The sequence below is a fragment of the Lichenostomus cassidix genome, chromosome 3, assembly GCF_008360975.1.
Source record: "Lichenostomus cassidix isolate B80296 chromosome 3, HeHo_3.0, whole genome shotgun sequence".
Taxonomy (NCBI): Eukaryota; Metazoa; Chordata; class Aves; order Passeriformes; family Meliphagidae; genus Lichenostomus; species Lichenostomus cassidix.
In genome coordinates, this window is record NC_139483.1 from 12943140 (window position 1) to 12967023 (window position 23884).

Consider the following 23884-nt stretch of genomic DNA (forward strand, 5'->3'; position numbering starts at 1 on the left):
TGGAGTCTTTCATTCCAGATTTCTCTTGGCACTCCTTGGTACTCCTGTGCCCATCAGTCAAGCCTTATGTGTGAAAGTGTTCTGTACCTTCAGCTCTGAGAGTCAGAGCCATCAAGCTACAGGGTTTGGTCATTAATGAGATCTTTTCAAATGTACTTTAAGGATTTTTAGGGTCTTGGTAACTCCTGGATTCTTCACACTACAATTTTCTCCTATGATCATTTTGTTATAGGCATATGATTATCTTCACACTCATCAAGTTTCTCATTTAATGAAAAGAAACCCAAAACCCACAGGTTGGGAATGCAATTCCTGATCAGTAATAGAAGTTTAATTCAAAGTCTCACACATGTTTCATATATATGTAAATATCATATTTACACTTTGAACTATTAAACAGGTCTGTTTTTCTTAGTGTTGTAAACAATTTCCTGCAATGGAACTACCAAGCCAAAAAAAAGAAACAAAACAAAAAAACCGAAACCAAAAACCCCAAAAAAACAAAACAAAACAAAAAAAAACCCAAAAAAGGGCAACTGAATTAGTCTCTGAATCATCCCAAGATTTTCATCTTGGGAATCAAATTTAGATTACTATAAATTCTCTAGAACATGTTTCATGTGAAGTATTCACTATCATAGTAAATACAAGGAAGCAGTTATTTCCAGTTAATTCTGCCTGTAAGCCTTGAGATGGTCAACTGAGATTTTTCATTTACCAAGAGTTCACAAATATCTTCTGATCCCCAGATCAGATATGTTTATGCATTTTCTTACCATGTTTCCTTTCCTTGGATAAAACTACCTTTGGAGCCCCAAAGCCAACTATAACAGCATAAGTTCACAATCTTCTCTTGATGACTAGAACATTATATCACCAAATACATCAGATACCTTCTGCAGTAGCAGAAGACTGGGAAATATGATTAAATTCCAGTTCTGACTATAAGACAAATAAATATTTTAAATCCTCATAAGTATGCTCCTGTACTTTATTATTTATCCATTCAGACTTGCTATTAAGCAAGTTTTTAACACCTTAATCTTCCAAAGTTAGGTATAAGCTAGCTCCAAAAATTCATTATCAAGAGAAACTATCGAATCCAGAGAGTTGCCTGTCTGTTCCCTGTTCAGATTTCAAACATGTCTCAGTCAAATACTTCCAGTACTGTATTATTTGCTGTGATTAATTTTGTTGAACCACACGGGCTTTTTTCTCTCTTTTACTTCAAGATCTTAAAGTGCTTCAAAATTTTCCTTAATTAATTTGAATTGAGCAAGCAAGGACCTATGTAACACACTGACTTTTTCCAAGGTGGGTATCTTCTATTTTCTTCTTACTTTAGATTTGCCTGTGGTTGATTCATCCACAGCTGAGTGAAATGGCAGTTAACAGGCAGAAATTATACCTTTTTTCTCCACATCTCTTTAAACCTCCCTGTCTGTATGCAGATCCAGACAATTGCATAGAGCTCCCTCAGTTCTGCTGAACATCTACATCATTCTGTCTGTTCCTTACTCTGGACCAAGTTCAAAAGATGTTCCTGAATAGTTCAGAAAAATGTTACTGACTGTCCTCTAAAAAAACCCCTTTTATTCAAACATGCAAAGGGTCAACTTTCCAGTGGGTCTGAAGCTCTTCTCAAAGAATTGATTCGGTGTTGAAGGATTACTGATGGTAGTTTCAAAGCAGGGAAATATGTCAGGCATATGTCGCATGATTATAAGCAGAAGAGAGCTTTGATGTGCCCCCAAAATCTAACCACTCCATTCCTGAGCATTACCCTGGACCAGTTCAGCAAAGAAACAGGTTTTCTCTCTTCTAAACCTTTAAAAAAATTCCTGCTGTCTCAGTCTCAGAAATAACTTTCTCCCGTTTCATATACTTCTCATGCCTGCCCAGATAACCAGTGTTCACTGGAAGCACCTTTAGTTCGATTTTAATTGTGGGTTTTCTTGGTTTTGTGGGGGTTTTGTTGCTGGTTTTTTTGCTTTGTTTCTTTTTTTTTTTCTCAGCAGAATCATTCTTATTTCTTCTGCAGAGCCTTGACTGGTTCCTTCCTTTCTTATTAGCTCTGACAGCCATGGCAATTGCATGTGCGTGCCTCAGCGACAGCTCCAGCACTCACTGCAGCTTGCCAAAGGATCTCTTATTTAAAATTACAACTGTTGGACAATTTCACATATGTACTTCAAAGGCACTTTGTTCTGACAATACACATCCCTCCAAAAGGTCCCGACCTTGCAAGTTGGATGATGTACTGCGTTCTTCCTGATGGAAAATATGATTGGTTTGCTTTTGAGAACATTGTTGCTGTTTTTATCTCTTTACTTTTCAAAATATGTAAATATTTTGGTATAACACAGAACGTTAATTTATGCAGAAGACAGGTTTCTGTAAGGCCATGTGCTTCTTACAAGATATTTCATATATTTGTCAAGATGAAAAACTTACAGAGATAGTATGGAAGTCAATTTTCTTTTTTTTTTTCCTTTTTTCCTTTTTTTTTTTTTTTGGTGCTGCTTCAAAATGAATCAACTATGACACCATATGCTGCAACAATTGCTGAGAATGACAAAAGTAATACACTTTCCCAAAATGCAACAAAAAAACCCCATTAAATTAAGGAAATTGTATTTCCCTTAAATCTTCCTGTATCTTCCTGGCTCGCTTAACATCTCGTTGTTTTATTTCTCTGTAGGCTCTTGCCAGCCCTTCTCTCACTGTGCCAGGCTTCTTTCTAGAGAAACATGAGCATCCTTTGGCCACTGTTGGAATAATTGGGATGTCCTCCAGTTTAAAGGTGGAAGAATCCTCCACCTCTGCCAGGACCTCCACTGTGCCAGCACATTCAGGGTGGATTGGCCTTGGGCTTTGACATTGCCCATCTAAGAGCATAAGAAATTTTACCTTGTGCTCACTGTGAGCCTAATAAAAACAAAGCCACAGTTAAAAAAATTGTTTTTTTTATATATCTATATATAGAGAAATATACTAAATACTACTATCAAGTGACAATTTTGCTCCTTTAAAAATGTGTATCACTTATCATATTGCAGCCTACAATTTATCTGCTTTCGATACAGAAGAGATATTTGCTCCTTGCTCTGTTCGCAGGGGTCAAGTTACTAGAATTGTCAAGAGAAATCCTCAGTCTGTTTGAAATTAACTGGATATGGATATCAGTTGGCTGAACAAAAGGGATGTCTGATTATGCTGTAAGTACTGAAGACACATTGCATATCTAGGAAGATTTTCTTCTCATTACATAACATGTTGCTTGGTTACCTCATCCAACTTGTCATCTGTGAGGAAACCCATTTCATTTAAAAACAAAAAAATCATAAGGCTAACTCCTCCAGGACTGAGATGAAACAATTTTTTTTACCCTTATTTCAAAGTTTCAGTTCAAAACTAAGTTGCTACGTTCACACCCCCGATATGAAAAAACATAATTGCACACACCGCTCTCAAAAAATTTTGTCATGCCCAATACTGGAGTGCTCTTCTGACTCCTGGTGTGACAAACATCAGTCCGTGTGTTCAAAAGTTGCCAGGACCTTGGCTAAGGCTTCATGCAAATCCCTTACAATCAATTCACCACCTTTCTGTAGGCACAGGTATTAAGTTAGAAGGTCAATTGATAGAGAAAAGGTTTGGCACAATCAAACGCTTTCCATGCGATGATCTTGGGAAACCAAATGATCTGGGGAAGCCTGCAATTTCTGTAATAGTTTGCAAGCCTTTGGAGACAACCTTGAGTCAGGCAGGTTTGACACTGGAAAGCAGATGGGCTTTCCCAAGCATTTCTCCTGTGGCTGTAGTAGACCTCATCCTTGGATGCGCTCTGCTCATGAGTGACATTATACCTCCATTTTCCCAGAGGCTGTGCAGAATTCAGCAAACTTCAGTTCTGGGGGGGAAGATGACATCATAATAACGGTAATAATAATAATAATGATAATAATGGAAATAACAATAATGATGATAATGATAATGATGGTAATGATTATGATGACGATGATAAAAATACAGAAAACCCCACACCACTAACAAAAAAACCTATCAACCAACCAACCAAAAAAAACAGCCAACCAACCAACCAACCAACCCTCTGTGAACTAAAACAAACCAACAACAAAAGAATCTCCCAAACCCCACGCAAAGAAAGAAGGGCTTTCCCCGGGAAGCCGGCAGCAGCTCCCTAGGGGCCCTGGCCGTGTTGCACCCCCTCTCCCCCTGCCCACCCGACCCCGCGGAGCCTCCCCGGCCGTCAGCCGGCAGCACCGTGCGCCCCCCGCCCGGCCTCGCTTCTCCGCGGTTCCGCCCATAGAGAAGCGGCAGCAGCCTCTCCCGCGGCGCATCCCGCTGCGGCGGAGCTGGTGCCAGTGCCGGTGCCGGTCCAGGCCGTGTCGGGTCGGGTCGGGGCGGCTCCGCGGCGCGCACGGCACCGCCCCCGGCGGGCAGACGGGCGCGGCGGCGTCACTCGGCGGCACCGCCCCCCGCTCCCGGCGGCCGCCCCCGCCCGCCGCCGCCGCCGCCGCGCACCCGCAGCAGCGCCCGCTCCGATCCGCTTCCCCTCCGCTCCGCTCCGCTCCGCTCGCTCGGCGAGCGGCAGAGGCAGCCCCGGCAGCCGCGCCCGCCCCGGCCCGGCCCGGCCCCGCGGCCCCCGCGCAGGTAAGGCGCGCCCGCCCGCCCAGGAGCAGCCGCGCTCCGCCGCGGTGGTGGCGGTGGTGGTGGTGGTGGCGGTGGCGGAGCGAGAGGCTGGTGGGTTTGCGTGCGGCGTTGTGGAGAGGTGGATGGCGAGGAGAGGAGATGGTGGAGCGGAGGTGTAAGTTAAAGGTTGGATGCGGTGATTTATTGCCCCTCGCCGAGGCGGGGGGAGGAGGGGAGAGGGGCGTCCGCGAGACTTGAGCGATAAAATCAATCCTGCTGCATGTTCTCCCTGGCGTGAGCTGCCGTGGTGAAACGCGAAGCCGGGGCAGCGGTGGGATATCGCAATATTATTGTTGTTCGGCGGCGGCGGTCTGAAAGGGACGAGGGGTTTGTGCGGGAAGTGCATTGATAATTTGGGACATTTTTCTATTGTGTGCCAGAAGAAAGAGGGCACCCGGCTTCTTCGATATGTGTTTGAAACTGTTCAGGTTCCTGCTGATGGTGTGCATTTTTGAAGGGGTAGAGATTATACCATAAGCATATTAAAATAAAGACATCTGCAGACTGGAAGGGGAGCAAAATCGATCATTCCAGCCGCTTAGGAAAGAATTTGATTCTAGAAATTACGTAGAAATGAAAGGAAAAGATTAATGATGCTGCTAAGTCTGCTTTTGAATTAGAGCGCTTCTCCCTTTGGCTGCAGCAAGGTTGTTTTTCAGATCCTTTTATTTCATCCGGTAATTTGTGAACTCTGGTCTTCCCCGCACCCAGAGACAATGCTCTGTATTTCATACAATAAGGATTCTGCCAAGGATTGTGCATGCCAACCGACCTGGCATTTATTAAGGATTTATTGACCTATGGGTGTCTCTCTCTCTCCTTTTCTAATTTGAAAAGGCTCAATCGGGGCACCTGTGACTAAATCATAATTTTTGAAGGATAAAAAATGGTTGTAAAGGGGTGGGAGAAGCATACGGATTCACTGGCGAGGCTCTGAATGCAATAGCTACATTTATATTGGTTTGTGTATATTTCTCGCTACATATGTGTGTATTCATGGATACATTGCTGGGAGGGATGCCTGGTACTTGAGAGCCATATGAGATAGATGGATACATAGATAGATATATGTTCATAAATTGTCCCCTTCTGAGAATGAAAGTGTCCCTCTGCTTTGGAAATGACTAGACAAGACTGTGCTGTTTATTGGCAGTGTGTGAATTATATCGGCAGTAATAAATAAGCAATTGTTTGCTGTATTTTTTTTTTCTTTCTCCTTTCGTTTACAGTCATTCCATCTCTCTGTCTTTTTGCATTTCCTTGGGTTTTTTTTCCTTCTCCTCTTTTTTTTTTCTTCTTTTCCCTTTCTCTTCCCCGCTCTTGCCGCCGCCGCTGCTGTGTGTGTGTGTGAGAGTGAGTGAGTGAGGGGGAAGGCAGGCGCTGCAGCCAGCGGCAGGCAGCGGGCAGGGATGCTCTCGAGGTGGGATCCCCGCGCGGCGGCTCTCCGCGGACACCTGTAGGGATCGCTCTGGCACTCACGGCGGCCGCGCACACACTCACACACTCACTCACACTCACACCGCGTCCTTGCCTGCCTCTCCCCACCCTCCCCACCCCTGCTAGACACCACGGGCTCCTGGCACCCTCCCGCTCCTGCGCCCCGTGCCCAGAGGCGCAAACCCGTTCCCTTCCTTCGCCCCGCTCCTCCCGCAGCCGCGGCTCCCGCCCCGCGCACCTTGCGCCCCCGCCCCGCGCTCCCCTCCCCGCCGCGCCTCCCGCATTCCCTCCCCACCCGCCGCTTCCCCCGAGGGACCAGCCCAGCCCCAGCTGCTCGGTAACCCCCGTGAACACACACACACACACAGACACACACCGCGCCCCTTCCCCGCGCATCCCGTCCCCACAAACCTCCCCCTTCCCCCGCTCATCCTCCCTCACACGCAGCCCCCTCCCTCCGTGACATTGTCCCCGGGCACGCACGCCGTGTGTCATCCGGCCAGCCAGCACCCGGCTCCCCGCACCCCGCATCCAGCCCAAATCCGCTCCATCCCCACCCCATTCCTTCCCCTCCGCCGCAGCGGAGCCCCGCGGCCGCCCCAGCTGCCCTGCCCGCCCCGGGCGCACTCTCGCGGGCTGCCGGCCGTGTGCGGCGCGCAGGGGACAGCGGGGGATGCTCCGGCTCGGGCTGGCAGCGGGCAGCGGGGATGCTCCGGCTCGGGCTGGCAGCGGGCAGCGGGGATGCTCCGGCTCGGGCTGGCAGCGGGCAGGGGCGCCGCCGCCCCGTCGGGCCGCGCAGGGCGGAGCTGTTCCGGGTGCTGAAGCGGGAGCGGCCGCTCGGCGCCGTGCCGCAAGCCAGCGGCGCCCCTGCCCGCGGCACCGCCGCGCCCGGGAAGGCCCTTTGGGGAGAGGGCTTGACGGGGCTCCCTCCTCGGGCCCGCCCGGGAGCTGCTCGAAAATCCTTAGCGGCGTTGCCAGAGGTGGCTGACTCTGCCGGGGGGCAGGAGGGGCGTGGGGGAAAACCGGGGGTCTGCCTGCTGCTGGTGGGCACGGCTGGTGTTTGCCCGTGAAGTTTGGGGGTTCTCCTCTCCTCCCTTTTGCCGCTCTTGCCCGCCTCACGTGTGACAAATAATAAAAATAATCGTGTTGACATTTAGAGGAATGAAATTAAATATAGAGGGAGTAGGAGGTGACTTAGCAGCTCTGAACGTGTCAGGTGCAGGCAGCTGAGGTGTGTGCCTGTTTTTAAAACGTTTCTCCCTAGCAGGGTCATCTCTGCCCCCTCTCCCCAGACACACAGGCACGCACACACACACACACACCCCAGCCCAGAAGAGGGCTTGGCAGCAGTTCTGGCCACGCTATTGTGCCTGCCTAAGTGCTGCTGGCGAAGAAATGCAAGGGAGGGGAAGGGGAAGCAGTGAGTGAGGGAGGTGTTGGAGATCCTCTCCTCCATCAGGAGAGGTCTGCTAATACACAGCTTCCAGAAAAGATACAGCAGCTTGGGGGAGAAAAACAGAGAGAGGAGCCTCTCTGCTGAAACGTTTTGGATGTGGAGACCACTTCAGAGGATGAGGGTGATCTATGATCTATACAATTTTGAAAATAGAGGAGTTGTTCTCTTAAATAAGGGCAGCTGAGTAAATATACATAAAATACTGCAACCCATTTCAGAGGGCTAACACCTGGGATTAGCTGATCTGCATTGTGAACAATGTCAACATCAGAGCTGGCTTGAATTGAATCCCTGCCACAGCAGAAGATATCAGCCCCAAAAGAAACCAGGTGACAGAGAAAAAAAAAAAAAAAAAGTGGTTTGAAATGTTCAAAAAGCCTTCTAAGAAACCATTGCAATTCTTCCTCACCCCAGGGTAAATAAACCAGTAGGTGTGCCATGTATGGTGAAGCGTGTCAGTTCCTGCTGGGAGCTCAGGCCACTTTATCTTTTTGACCTGTACTGGAAACAACCAGAACTGGGCTTGGTAGCATTGTCTGCAAGAATAGGACCCTGTAGATTCACAGGTGATGGTGTTTTCACAAACAAATTACAATAAAATAAATTGCAGAGTAAACACCACCTTTTCTATTTAACATTGTTCTTGTAATAATAAGATGTAGTTCTGAAATATTTGAAAGTTTTGGAAAGGTAAGTAGTTTATGTATAGATTATACCATAAAAATGTAATCTAGTATAAATGTATATGTTAAGATTTGTGTTTAGCTCTGCAACCCATTTTTTGGGAACTCTAAAACTACAGCAGCATTTTCCCAATGTCCAACAGCAGTTGAAATGAAAAAAAAAATCACAAACATTCACTATTGATCAACTTTGTGATTTAACATGTTATTAGTTGTCATTTCTTATTATTCTGTTTCAATTCCTTGCAGATTAGAAACAAAAACAATAGAGGAAAATCACCCCCTGGATCTTAGCCTTGGCCTTTTTCAAGCAAAGAGAAGAGGAGCTGTCAGGCTTTGCATGTCAAGTGGCCACTCGGCTGTTTGACAGCTTCTGGGTTTCAACCCCATTGGGATTGAGGCAGCTCAAGCAACCACGAGCGATGAGTCCTGTCGTCTGCTGATGCTGCTCTAGCACCATGGCAGACAGGCTGTGATATGACAAGAGGATCCATCCTAGGGAGGCAGCGTTGGGATCAATAATTGGCTTCCTGGGAAACTACAGCTGGTGGAGAGGATGTAAAAAGAGGCGCGCATGTGCCAGGATATTGCTACAGCCTTGCCAAGCTGGTGGATCCACTTGGCGGAGAGTTTTGCCACTGATCTTGGGTTTTTTCCCGGTTTGGTAATGTTGGCTTTGGGGAAAATTTCTGCTGACTCACCCACCCCTGGACACCTTTTGCGGAGCGTGGCCGACCAGTGAAGAGATCCAACGGCGCCTTACCCCCACTGCGGGTCCCCTCCGGTGGCCCCTGGCACCATCTTGCGCCCAACCCCATCCCGTGGGGCAGCCGCAGCCCCCCGCCCCGGGGAGTCTCCCACAGTGACCCCCGCACCCGGGGCGGGGGTGAGCGTGCCCGAAGCTTCCAGCGCGGCCGGCGCCCGGCAAGATTTTACCCTGTCTGCCACCGGGGCCCCGGTGCCACCCCCCGCCAGCCCTGCCGCCCCGCTCGCCCGCCCCAGGCCGCGCAGGATGGGGGCGGTGCTGGTGCGGCGCGGGGGCTGCCTGCTGCTCTGGCTGGCCCTACTGCTGGGCTGCTGGGCTGAGCTGGGCAGCGGGCTGGAGTTCCCGGGCGCGGAGGGCCAGTGGACCCGCTTCCCCAAGTGGAACGCCTGCTGTGAGAGCGAAATGAGCTTCAACATGAAGACACGCAGCTCCAGCGGGCTGGTGCTCTACTTTGACGACGAGGGCTTCTGCGACTTCCTGGAGCTCATCCTCACCCAGGGCGGGAGGCTGCAGCTCAGCTTTTCCATCTTCTGCGCCGAGCCCGCCACGCTGCTCTCGGACACGGCGGTCAACGACAACCTCTGGCACGCCGTCGTCATCCGCCGCCACTTCAAGAACACGACGCTGATCATTGACCGATCCGAGGCCAAGTGGGTGGAGGTGAAGTCCAAACGGCGGGACATGACTGTCTTCAGCGGGCTCTTCCTAGGGGGACTCCCGCCAGAGCTGCGGTCGGCGACGCTAAAGCTGACGCTCTCCTCCGTCAAGGACCGGGAGCCCTTCAAGGGCTGGATAACGGATGTGCGGGTGAACTACACGCAGGCGTCGCCGCTGGAGAGCCAGGAGGTGCGGCTGGATGACGAGCAGAGCCGGCTGTGCGCCAGGGACGACGTCTGCCTCAACGGGGGCGTCTGCTCGGTGCTCAACGACCAGGCCGTGTGCGACTGCTCCCAAACGGGCTTCCGAGGGAAGGACTGCAGTGAAGGTAAGGGGCCATTCCAGCTCGCCCCATCGCCCCAATCCCCATCGCTCTGTGGAGGGGACGGGTCGGAGGCCAGGCCTGCATGAAGTTTCATCTGTATGAGTGGATCTTCCTCCCTCCCCTCCCTTTCCACCATGTCCCCGGCTCCCCTCTTCCCCACCTTCTCCTCCCTGTCTTCCACGTGTCTCTGTGGCCAACCATGGTGCCATCACTCTTCTGTTCTCTGCGAGGCTGGGCGAGAGGAGGAAGAGGATGTTATTTGAGCGTCTTCCGGAGGCGGGGTGGGATTTGGGGTTGTTCTGGGCGAAGGAAAGATGGGTGCTGGGTAGCAGGTGTCCCCTGGATGGCAGGGGGTGGCTGGCATCACGCTCGGTGGGAGCTGAGGGAGGGGATGTGCATGCTTATCACAAGCAGCTGGTGGTAATTAATTTGGGGAGCAGGGAAAGTGATGCTGGGAATAATTTAACTGGATTAAGTGCAAAGATGACCTGGGTCTGGTTTTGTAGGGTAGAGGAGACCCAGAGTCCACTTTGTATTTGATATTTGCCTCTGCTATGTCATTGAAATATAATCAGTGATTTATTTGTGAATTCCTTAAATTGTTGCCGGGGAGAAAGGGGATTAAAGAGGGGATTTTTTTTTACATGAATGTGAATGGTACTGCTTTGCAACATATTTAGCAATTCACCATGCCAGTTAGACAGGGAGAACACAAAAGGGCAAGGGGGAAGTACATGCTCCAAGACCACAAAATGACTGAATAGTTTTACCAAGGAAGAGGGAATTTAGAAAAGCAGCAGTTTCCTTAATCTCCTCTACAAATAAATCACTGGGTAAAATATGATTCATGTTCAGTGCCCATTGTTTTTGGCAAATGGAAAGAATGTGAACGTTTACTTTGCAGATGCATGCAGGACTCTTGTTTTTATTATTTTGTTAGTAAATGTACCATTGCTTGCAGCTCCTTAGGCACAGAAATTACATATGCTGTGTACCTAGAGCAGGACGTAAAGGTGTATAAATGAAATAAGAGCAAATGTATCAAGGGAAAATAGAATTATCATGTCAAAATCAGAGAGTAAAGACCTAAGTTTAAAATGTGAAAGGTAAATATAAATAAGATATTATCAAGGCCAAATTAAGATCTTCACTGAGTGGCTGCATGACATTTATGGCTGAATAATTTGCCTTTAGCATTTCTATCAGATTTCACTCATTATAAGGAAGAAAACATCATTTCTGACTGTGCTTTATTATGTAACACCTTCTGTCCTTAGTGTCAATACTCAAAACGCTACAGTCATTCTGCATCCTGTTTACTTTATCAGCTGTTTATCTCTCATCTGCCATTTGTGAAAAATTCAAACCTGTTAACACTTTAAAATAATTTTAATAGGAGCAAATTATAGTTTCAGAAGACTAGTCATTTGTACTTTCAATTGCACCCATTTCAATTGCACCCATTTCAATTGCACCCATTTCAATTGCACCCATTTCAATTGCACCCAGAAACTGTAAAATGAAATACCTTTTATATTAGGTAAATCATCTCAATGGGTTTGGTATGTGGGTGTCAATTTTTAATATATGATACTACATAATAGATAGGTGTATGTACAATATTGAATTGTCCTAGCACCTCTGAGTTAGGCCCTATTTTTAAAAAAAGAAAATTATGAGGTGCAGCAGCTTTGTTAAAGCAATAATGATAATTTAAATACTATTATACTTTCTATGCCTTTTACAATGAAACATACTTTATTAATTTGAAGTTATTTTGAACATATAATACTTGTTTGAAAAGGTCCTCATAATTACATGTAATATCATTCAGATAAATTCTTACTTTTACATAACAATAGGTTCAGTAGCTATTTTTAAGGAACATCTTTATGTTTAGATTGACTGTTAGTGAACTATGTATCTATGTTTATAGATCTTGAAAATAGTATGGAACTTTTAAGAAGGTGACACTCAAAATAATATTTAGAATGCCCTGAAATCAATTTAAATGCCAGTGGTTTTACAATTGACATCTGTTGGATCAAGATTCTCCTCACATGTCCCTTGACTACTAAGAAGCCTTATAAAATAATAGCAAGACTTAATAACTTTAGCATAAAGTATTCAGGTTCTGATTTCATTTGAAACAGGAGGCAACATTTCTCCTGACAGCAACAGAAATGGAACTACATTGTAGTTTATACCTGTTAATTGAGAAAAGGTAGCAACTGACATTTCCATCAGTCAGCTTTGATGAAGGGATTAGAAGTTACTCATATGTGCTAGCAAAGATATTGAGCCATTATAAATTATTTCATTTTCTAAGAAATAGAAAAGGCAGAAGGACAAGTAAAGCCTTTATATCTGCCAAGAAAGAAACCCTGGCTTCTGCTGTTTAGTTTCTTGTAGCCAACACAGACATTATGCTGTTGAACTTTGATCTTTTGTTCCCAGAATGTGTAAATTTCCCACAAACCTTAGAAAGACATTGCCATTGCTAGAGAATCATCTCAGGCTGCAGTCATCTGAAGAGGTCTTCTGACTAAGTTTTCACTTGTTTTGGTTTTTTTTTGGTTTTTTTTTTGGTGGGTTTTTTTTCCGTTTAAAAATGGTTTTAGTTGGGAAAAAACCCCAACTTTCCATTTCTAGCTGAAATTGTAGCCACGTGTCCTAGTTGATACCTTTTCTTTAAAGGCGAAAGATGGTATTTAAATTCTATTTTCCTTGTATTTTTTAATAGTTATGATTTTTTTTTTTTTGTCTTGGATTTGTTGTTCTATATCTCTGCAGTCTGGTAAAACAGTCTCCCACAGTGTAATGAGGAGTGTAGGAATCAACAACAGCAAAGAAAACCTTTTCAAAATTTTCAACCCTGACTTGCATGTTTAAGAATTTAGGAATAATAGATTTTAAATCAAAGTTTCAAGTCTTAAGCTGCCATTTCTAATACAAGTTCACTTATTTTCAGGAGAAAATTTGGTGGGTTTTTTTTTTCCCAGATTTTCATATTTGAAAAGCTTATTAATGATTACTGAAATTTTGTTTGGTTTTTTTTTTTCTTGTAGGAATGATGTTCAACCAAGTTTTGGGTTGAGTTTTTTTGTTTTTATTTGTTTTTAACCCATAGTAATATAAATTATTTCTAGCAGGCTTAACTGGTTTTATACCTGTCTAAATCAGGAGTAGCTTCATTTATGTTTTCTGAACTGCACCACTGTAAGAACAGTGCAAGCTAGGAAAGAACCATTTAGTCATGCCCCTTGTGCCAATAGAATCTTAATTCTCTTCAATTTGAGTTTTGGCATAAATCACAAAGAAAGGACTGGAATTTTGCTTAAGTGTCAAGGATGTGCAGTCCATAGCAAAGAAAAATATGATCCCTAGCAGTTCTCTGGTTGATAAGTCCATGAGTAAAAACAGTACAAGAGCCTTCTAAAACAGAAAATAAAATCTCTACTTTGTACTGAAGAAGGCAAGGGTATATTATTTCAGAACATAATAGTGACTCAGTAGAAGGAAAAATACACAAAATTATAATAAATTTTATTAAGAATAAGACTAGCATTGAAATGAACCCTGATTGCCATATCAATTTTCTGATAAGTTTTTGACATACACTGCAATCTTCTATTCAGTGAAAATTACGATATTTCCTGGAATAACCCAAATTGGTATGGCTTGATTCTATAATAGAGAGAGATTTTTATTTAAAAGACCAACTTTAAAGTCAGATTTTTAGTGAATTAATTCAAGGTCCTAGGAGGTAAGGAGAATACATGACTCCTATCAGTGAACCTCCATGTTCTTCTTGTAATTTTGATCCTTAAGTTAAAATTCAAAAGACAAAAAAATCCAAAAATCACAACTATTTTGGTATAAAATGAATAAAATAGTGATTTTCTGACTTTAGGCCAAAAAAAAAAACCAAAACTATGATATTCCTTTCATCCTTGTTTATATGAAAGTAACCTTGTCCAGTGTGCTGTCTGAGAAAATAGGCAGATAGCTCTAAAAGGGGTAGTAAAATACACATGATGCATTGAGTTGGGGGAAGTTTCTCACTGGTGCTAACTTCTTGTCACTCCATGCCCTTCTGCTTTTCTATATCTTTAACTGCTTGAAAAAGTCGCAGGCAGGATCATTTCTCTTTTTAAAATATAGCTTCCCTAGTTACCTTGATATTAGCATCTGTAGAGACAATTGGACTGTGAATTGAAACTATTCCTGCTTATAACGTCACATTTTAACTGTTCTACTGAGTTTCTGGTTTGTGAGAAAAATGAGGACTGTTCAGGCAGCTGTTCACTGTAAGAGATACTCTTCCTTGTCAGATATTCAGCAGTTGATGCCAGCTATGGTTTGAACTGTGAAAGTGATTTTTGAGGAAGTGAGTTCCAGATGTCTCAGCCTAGCCAGCATTTAGATTTGTTTGTTTGGGTTCTGAATATATTACAGCAGTCTTTGTTGTATTTCCTTCTGCATGGTAACTTTTAAAAGAGTCATCCAATATTTATATCTCCTTGAAATTTTTGATGTTTTAATCCATTTTATTGTCTTTATGCATTGAATGAGACATTTGAACTTCTTTTGGCAATTATTATCTATTGCAAGTTGTGTGTTTGAGTGAGATGCTGTGGAACTCCTTGCCTATAACCAGTCTTAACAGAGTAGTCATCATGATCTTTATCCCTCTTGAATCCTAGCTAAATATACTTTGGACTAGTAAATACTGTGGACAAAACTTGCCTTTTTGATTTACACTTCAGGATCTTTATCTACTTGATCTGTATTTCTACTGCATGCTGAATTTCTTGTCAGTGCCAATGGCCACTGGGGTGATGTTGATTTAGAAGGAGGGCTAGAAATGCACCAGAGGTTGTACTGAGGTTCGGTTGTATTTACAAATTATGCCATTAACTTAGCAGTAAATATTTCATTTTATTTAATATTTTTAAGTGGTGACTTTGTTGTCAGAGTAGAATCTTGAGAGCAGATAGTCAAGTCATCAAGAAGTCTTTCAGAACTGTGTTAAATCTATGTCCTTTGCATTTAGTCATATGAAAACACAATCCTTATGTCAGTTTAAGCAAAATTTTGCATCATTTTCCTAGTGAAATTTGATATATTATTTTGTTTGGCAGGATTCAGCTTTATGGGATATTGATTTCAGTATCTGCCTCATGTAAAATCACAGGAATTTAAGTACTGTGTCACTCGTAATTAGTAGTTGGCAGTCTATTTTATATTATCTTCTAAGGACGTTTCTTGTTGAGTATTGCTAATCCTTTCAAAATGCTGATATTGAAATACTTCCGAAGGACCACTTACATTTGTAGCCTACATCTTGGTACTCCAGGTAAATAATATTTTAAATAGTGAGATTGTTGTTTCCCTTTGTGCCTAGTTGAGGTGCCTGGCTCCTTGTTAATTTTAAGTCTATATTGTGAATTATAGACAGCTATTATGCTAGAAGAATTTCTATCTAGCACCATAGGACCTTGTGTCAGATTCATCATACTCATTCTGAATTTCAAAATAATATAGATTAAAATTGTCTGTTTTAATGTAATTGCACTTCAAAGCTTGCAGGCATTTTGGACCAAATGTACTTGATCTTTTGTCTCAGCTGAAGGCTGGCTCCTCGGGAGACTTTTAACAGTAGATGCTAGCCAAGGATTTGTGGGATTTTATTCCATCATCATTACTGACCTGATGGATAGGAATGGGGGAACAGGCTGGCAATTCAAACCAGTTCCTGATAGAAATAGCTTTATGTAGAGGTTAACATTAACAGACGCAGCTTGGAGGGTTCATGCTTCTTTCAATAAACATATTAAAATCGGTTGGTAATTTAAAACAAAGAGCTTTATTTGTCTCTCTTTGTGAATTTGATATGAAGGTTTATCTTCCAGAAAGCTTGGTGTTCCTTCCAGAAAACATGAACATACCAGTTTCTGGAAAAATGCTCTGTCTGCTTTGTTGTGCTGTAGTTGGAAATTGTGTACCTTCATAAACACATGATTTTACAGAATAGTGAAAGTCATTCTGAGGTGTTGCCTACCTGTGTGTACCTGAGGAGTAAACTGCAAAGACTAAATATACTCCGTTCAGGGAATGGATGGGTAGAGTGTAACAGATGTACCTTTAATTGTGTTGCTCAATATAGAATTGACTGGCAAAGTCAGGGTAGATAATACTTTGATTCCTTTATTTAGTTCTACACTGAGCTGGGATCATAATTTAATCTTTTACAAAAGATGTGCACTTTCTTGAATGACACTTTCTCCCTCTGTGCTTTGGTGATGGTATCTGAGTGTACCACAAGCACTTTACCAGCCTGGATTATATTGTCATGTATGCAGAACTCAATTTTTCAGCTCAGGTGCTCTTCTGCCAAGCTGAAAAGTAGTTGTATGTGGTGAGTTCATGTAAATGTGCAGCCATTCACTCAGATCCTGGAGCAGAATCAGTAGGATCAATGAGTGCTTCAATGCACAAAATACTTGCAGTAACTAACAGAGTAATGAAGTAGGAAAACACACATGGTTTAGATATAACATTGCTTTCTCAGTGACCCAACCAGTTCACACTTTCTCCAGTTTGTTTCTTCCATATGTAAAGTTAAACTACTCCATACAAGAGTTTTTGGTAGGATTTTTTTCCTGGTCATCAGGTATTTGAAGCATCAGAATTTCTATTAGGGATCTAGTAGGGGAAGTCATGACTTAAAGCTCCCTTTACTGTCGTGCAACCCTTTAGCCTACAGAACAGGTAATAGTTAGTTGGCTTTGAAGCTGCAGGTATTCCTACTGCCTATCCATAGCTGAGTGTTCGGAATAGTGTGTTTTTTCTTTTTCGTCTGCCACTGTCTGCCATTGTTCTGACTAGACACTGGAAATGATGTAGCTTGTCACCTGCTAGCCACTTCTCCTTTGACAATTCAGTTCTTCTCACAGTCCCAACAGTTCTCGTCCTTTGCAACGTTGCACCTGTATAAGTCTTCCTTATTACTGTAAAAGGATCTAGGATTTAATGTCTGAGGACAGTGAAGAACTCTTGCTCCTAGTCAATGATCATATACTTTTTTAGTTTCACTCTCCCATTTTCAATGAAAAATCTGGGGGTGAAAGTGAGAGGTGGCTTCAGTCATGCTTAATTTGAGCTTGTCAAGAAATGAGGCAGATGTAGCTGAAACCTCTCTGTAAGAACAGGATCCCATTATGAGATTTTAGAGTTCTTCAGTTCTGTGGAGGGGATTATGAACATAGAATTGCTTAGCTATGTTCTATTAAGCAGCAGATTTGGCACCTTTTAGATATCTGAAAAAAACATGTTCTGTTTTCATTTTCCACTGGAGTCAATTTGAAGTCCCATTGACTCAAGTTTAGAATTAGGGCAAACCTAATAACCTGCTGATTCTGAACTTATAATTCAAGTAGGAATATGAAAACAGAGAGAACTAGGGCAAATTAAATAACCTGCTGATTCTGCCTGTAGTATTCATCTGGGAATGTCTATAGAGAAAATACTTTTCATAAATTCTGATATTTATTACCACGATCATCATCACTATAATTATTCATTAATTTAATATGTGCCTTATGACCCATGCTGGAAGAGTGAAGTTACATGACTAATTTTGTCTTACATGTAAGACTCTCTGTAATTTGAGGGAAAACCTGGTTTCCCAAACAAATGGACAATGCACTCACTGGAGTCAAATTTGCAGTTGCTGCCACTACAGATTGTGAAAAGGTGGATTTTGCCTATGGAAGTGTTCCATCCTAACAATGCTACACAGGTGTGCAAGTCACAGATTCCTTTCAGACTGTGACACTTTGCACAAGGTCTTGAGAACGTTTGACTTTTTGGGGATTTTGTTTAGAGAAAGGGCTTTGTCTTGCTGAAAGGGAGAGAAACTTGATTGATTCTCCCCATAGTGCTGTCTTTTTGTAATTAAGTGAATGTGTACAGCCGTTAACGAGGTCACTGACATTACACTGTGCAACTGGAGATGTATGTCACAGTTCCAAAGTTTCTGAATTACATCTTAATTTCCTGTACAGGATGACCTTCATGTTGATCTTCTTTCTCTTTTGTGCTTTTTAGCTTTAACAAAAGACATTTAAAATGACACTTCTGTCAAAGGAGGTATTTCCATTAAGAAAAGATTCCTTGAGAAAGATTGCATGTATGTGATATAAATTATATGTACTTTCTTTTGAAGTAGTGTATAGAAAATCACAGAATTATTGAGTAGAAATGGAGTGAAGATCTGTATCTCAATACTGTCATTTTCTTTAGAAATGACATTATCTGGATTCTTCTTTGTTGCCAAAGGTGACAACAGGAATCTATACACACATACCAGCATTGGTACAATGGGTGTCTAGGGCACAGCCACAATGAAGAGCTTTAGAATGAGTTACAGTCTTGTGATGTAAAGATTACATTCATTGTTAATAAAAATGGGGGAATAGGGCCCTAAAGCTAGGAAAAAGTGCTCTTCCACCTTTAAAGATGTTATCTTTCCTGATTCTGAATCATGCAGGGGTGATAAAAGTGATAATAAAAAAGTTTGGATTCCTCTGGTGGTTGCACAGTGACAGGCTTACATTTTACATTTGTAAAATTGTTTGCACATTTTACATTTGTAAAATCAGACTGTTAATTCAGAAGGTCCAGGGACAGGTGTCAGAGACACAGATGAGACACTACATATCTTTCCCAGATTGCAGGCAATACTGGGTTTAAAAACAATGTTTTTGAGGTGAGCATCTGTACTGTGAAGCTGGTGCTTCACATGACATCCTCCCTTAGGATAGCAGCGGAATTTCTTCAGGAAGTTTCCAGGAATGTTGCTTCTGACAGAGTGACTGCTAGTTTTGTGCAGGTTGGATTTGCATTTTTTCCCATTTTTCCTCATCAGAAGAAAGAGATGAAAATGAAATTTGTAAACCCATGGCTGTAAGTCACTTAATTCTTAAGACTATTGTGGTGTGATACAGGAAAGAATTGTAAACAGAATTTTTAAGAACAGATAAGTGCCCTCCTGCCACATCCTTCTCAGATGAATGTTGCTCAACTTCTCAGGAGCTGATTCTCTGTGAAGTTTTTTTTGTTCTGTGATGCTGCAGAAAAATAAGTTCTGTGATATCATCACATTGCAAAGAGCATGGGAGGAGTTTTTTTAGAACCTATAGTTTTTCAGAGATAAATTGAGGACTGCCATTCAACATTAACAAAAGATTTGTCTGGTTGAATTTACCATTTACTGAAGAATTCTGAATGTAGATTTCAGATTCTTACATAAAACAGTCCTGACTTAAGTGTTATGAGAAAAACATCAGCATTTCCCACTAGTTCACCAGAAGAAAATATATTCAAATCACATTTTCTTTGTTGGCCCAAAGCTCCACTACTTTTCTACGAACAATATATCTGTTGTGGCAGTTTCCAGGAATTTCTTTGGGGTTTTTTGTCACTGTTCTTGGTCCAAAGTACTCGAAGGAGCAGCTAGAATTGAAGTTAGCCTTGAACTTGTTCTTTTTTTCTCTCTGCAACAGTTAAACAACAGAGTCTGGAATTTGAGGAAATTCTGCAGTAATAATAAGCAGTACAGCACAGGTTTTATTTTTGTTTTCCATATTACAAATTTTGAAACTCAAAATGTAAACAAATAGTGCATCAGGTTTGAAGTTCTGAGGGAAATATTTTCACACTCTTATTCAAGCTTTTGTAACAAAAAAATTCCTATGACAGAAAAAGGTTCAAGTGATAGAAGTTTTGACCTGCTGTCCTCGCAAATCCATTGACAATCACATTCATGTTGACATCCAGAGGTTTTACCTATTCTCTTAGCATTGGCTGGATCCCATTCTTCTTTTTTAAGTATCATTTGGGTCTTTAAATAAGCAGAGTCTTTCTGGCACATTATAAATACCTACATCATTCAAGTTTGCTATTCAGTCACATATTACCCATTGTGATACCGTGAGTCATGCTGGTGGATTTTGTAAATCTTAAACCATGAAAGCATCCACAGTGATGCAAGGGAATAAAATTTCCTTCCAATTTCTCCCCTATTAAAAAAAAAAAAAAAAGAGAGAGAGAAAAAAGAAAAAAATACAAACAGAAACAGCCATTGCAGTCTAAGGTAATGGCACTACAGGAATTCAGAAGCAAAGCTGCCTTCAGTGAGTGGTGCCTTTCATCTTTCTTCTTTCTGGTGTTTAAGCATGGAATTTGTCTCTCCATTTTATTCTCATTTGCATTAAAAATAACAAAACCCAGTCAGTGATGCTATATCTATTGTGATAGAGGTACATTAAATTCAAGAGCATGCCTCTAAGAGCTTCGTAATATTTAGTTATTTTGATGTTATGCTTTAATTTGGGCTCACTGCTGCTTGCATAGCCTAAATATATAAGGTGATAACAGGTTTTGATGTAACTCAGCTTTGTTCTTCCTTAGCTTCCTCATAAGAAATCTGAAAAATACTACATGAATATGTCTTGGAAACTTGTCCTTGCCCAGTCTGAGCTCTCAGTGACTTAAACAAAGCTTTCAGTCATTAGAGAATGCTGAAAGAGATACTAAGGAAGTTGATTACCCAAAGGAACTGGAAGAGAAAAATGTTCTTAGAAATCATATATGTTGTTCTGTACAATATTTCTAAAATATTTTGTAGATTTGTCACATTCAGTAGTAGCTCTGTCAATTGATGTATTAGAATAATTTGTTGCAGTACTCCTTTCTTGTCTGTGTAAAATAGGATCTATATCTCTTGAAGCTGATAAGTTAAGCCATTGTAAAATAAGAGTAAAGTCAAAATCAGGTCCTCTGTTTCAGGGAAAACAAAAGTAAACTTTCAACTGTATCATATTAAAACACCTCAAAATGTCAGGAAATATCCAGGCTTAATCTTGCCCACTGCTATGTAATGCTACTTTGCAATCTTTACAGAAGTTCTTTTTGACATTCAGATGTATGGAAACATTTTGCCAGCACAAAAATGACTGGTGGGAAGCTTTGCCTGCTTGTCTCCCACACCTGTGGGCAGCAAAAATTACTTTTTCCACTCTTCAGTTTCTCTCTTTTGTAGAAGCATGGTAAGAATTTGCAATGCCATTTTCCCTTACAAAATTATGAATTAACGGCTAAAATCAATTCATATTTTAACCCCATTCTGACCCTCATTGATCAGATGACCTATCCTGTATTAAAATACTTGCTCTTTGACAATACACTGTCAAGTATTTTTGTCATCTACATGTTTGAATCAATCTTTCCACTCCTTTGGTCACTCTTAGACACTCATTTAGTGCACAGGACTTTAAAGCACAGCTCAGTATGGCCAGTCTGCATCTTCTCCAATCAGCCTAAGTCCCCAGTGTCAGTCTAACATGTATGAACACACTGCACTCAAAATTTATGCTCTGAGAATATTATAAAATAAAGCACTCAGAAGCTATGAACTGTCAGGACAAAAATCTACTGTGCACTTTTAATTTCATCTCTCTCTGGGTATCCATTATGAAATAGTCTTTAATTATGCGATTATATACCACTTTATCCTTGAGCTTTCTGCCTCATTCAGTGCATAGTCTGTCTAGTAAGTTCTTCAATATTTTGTTTTCTCCTTGCTGTTCCTTTTTGGCCCTGAGCCTTATTTATTGTCCGTATTCAAATAATTTCTCGGAAGAGAAATCAGTACTATTTTGTGGGCTTTTCTAAGGTTTTCATAAAACACCTGAGCTGCTATGCAAATATTAAAAATTGCTCAGTGTCCATGTAAAATGCCAGATGCTATTATCATTCATAGAGGAGAACTGAGGTAAGAGAGACTGCAGGTAAAAACATTGCCTGAATGCCCATCTGAAGTTTTCTGAGTACTTCAGGTATAACACCACATGCTCTAAGCATCCACTAACACTTAAAAAAATCCATATATTTTGTTATTCATCCTGATACTCTCTCCAAACATGCAAATATTCTCAACGGTATTAGGAATGACCACCCAGAAAAGGCCTGTCTTTAAAAACCTGACCAAAATCACGTTGGGTTTTTAGGAGCAGAGGGGATGGAATATATTTCTTCATTCAGCTCTCTGTGTTCTGAGGTACACCCCACTCCTTTTCAGCGAGGGCAGAGGCACTGCTCGTTGGCACAGCAGCTCTCTGTGGTACTCAGTCATTACTTCTGGCTAAGAATAGTCCTCCTCTGTGTACAGATCAAGTGAGGGAAGCTCTGGAGAGAATTGCATTAAACTGTGTAATTAAGGGCTATATCTTACCCTATATGAATAAAGTCGATGGATCTCAGTTACGTAAGAAGCCTTATGTCTCAGAGCTGCTATTTTTGACTTTGCAACCTAAAGAACATTCTTTTAAGAGAGTAAAATAGACAGTGTGTATAGTTTTTTTCTTTTTTTTTTTTTTTTAATTTTTAAGACTCATCTCCCACACAGACATCTCAGCCCCAGCCATTGTGTTCTCTGCACTTGAATGAGGAAGCTGCCTTTCTGCAGGGCCCACTCCAGCAGGGAATTTGCTGAGGAGCTGACACTTTTCACTGCTCCAAAACTGAGTAGCTGGACCTAGCACAGGTTATGGAGTTTTAAATGGCAGGGAAGACCTGCTGAGGCTGAAGTTGAAGGTCTTCCAGGAGTTTACTGGTAAAATCCAAGATGACTCCACTGATGCTGCACAAACACATTTTTGGGAAAATTTGCAACTTGAACAAATTTTGCTTGCAACTTGAACAAATTCAAGGGGTTGGCAAAAGGCTTGAATCCAAAAGTCAAGTTACTCCTGCCCAAGTGGTTTTTATATTTCTGCTTCAAAATAAGACTGAAGTCAAAAGGAATCAGAATGGAAATGAAACTTACTCAGAGTTCCCTTGGGGATATACTACTGCTAACATAAATGTCAGGTTTTCACTTGAGATGGTTTTTTTGTGACTAAATGAAATACATTTTTTTAAGACTGAAAAAAGAATCCCTTATTATACTGGGTCACTCTATTTTCATTAATTACTGTAATCAACGTTCTTCTGTAGAGAGTGTGTCTTTCAAAAAGAGAATTAAAAAGCCCACATAAAAGTCTTACACAAAATTGATTCAGAACCATTTTTTTCCAAGGAAATGGGTTCTTCAAAGTAAGATGTAGACAAAGTTTTTGCATGTCTGCCTATCAGTGTTGCCATTAAAAAAATTGCCTAAAAATATTTCTTAAGCTCACCCTGTAAAAGTTTTATATAAGGAATAGTATTGCCACAATAAAATATTCTGTACACAAGAGCCAAAAATGCAGTATTAGTCTTTGATGTGACCAGACAGTATTTTTAAGACACTTCTGTCTTTATGAGAACCACATTTATTAATGTTCCAGGACCTTTGAACACACCTTTAGTATTTTTCCTCCTTATTTAGAGATTGTTACTTTCTCTACTTGCAGAACTAGTTGCTCTTTCTTTCCCTGTGTGTTAAAAAAAATATGAAGATTAGAAATATTTATTTTCCCTTTTTCTGTCCGTGATTTATCTTGTATCCACTATGTAACACAATGTAGTATTTGCCTGGAAAGAATACAAATAAGAAGCTTTTAGGACAGGAGGTGAAGACAGAATAAAGTCACAGTCAAATTCCCAATAAATTTCTTTCTTATCACTTAATTCACAGATGGTCCCACTGTATTTGGTTGGATTATTTGTATGAATAATTTTATCCCCTTGATCCCCAGTATAATTTAATGTATGTACTATTGTGCTGCAGATAACCACACTTATTTTAATAATACAATATGGCTGTTTACAAGCATATGATTATCTTATATGTTACC

The 23884-nt window shown here is 41.8% G+C and overlaps 1 protein-coding gene across 11 annotated transcripts in view; it reads left to right on the forward strand.

The window, feature by feature from the left end:
• The first annotated feature begins 4525 nt into the window (after window positions 1–4525).
• Window positions 4526–23884, forward strand: part of NRXN1 (neurexin 1) — a 670457-nt gene continuing 651098 nt past the window's right edge. For all 11 annotated transcript variants that reach the window (XM_085054558.1, XM_085054559.1, XM_085054568.1 and 8 more), the window contains exons 1-2: window positions 4526–4677; window positions 8542–10043. In XM_085054558.1, coding sequence (XP_084910684.1) covers window positions 9305–10043 — 739 coding nt within the window. In that variant the 5' untranslated portion in view covers window positions 4526–4677; window positions 8542–9304. The remainder of the gene's footprint in view (window positions 4678–8541; window positions 10044–23884) is intronic.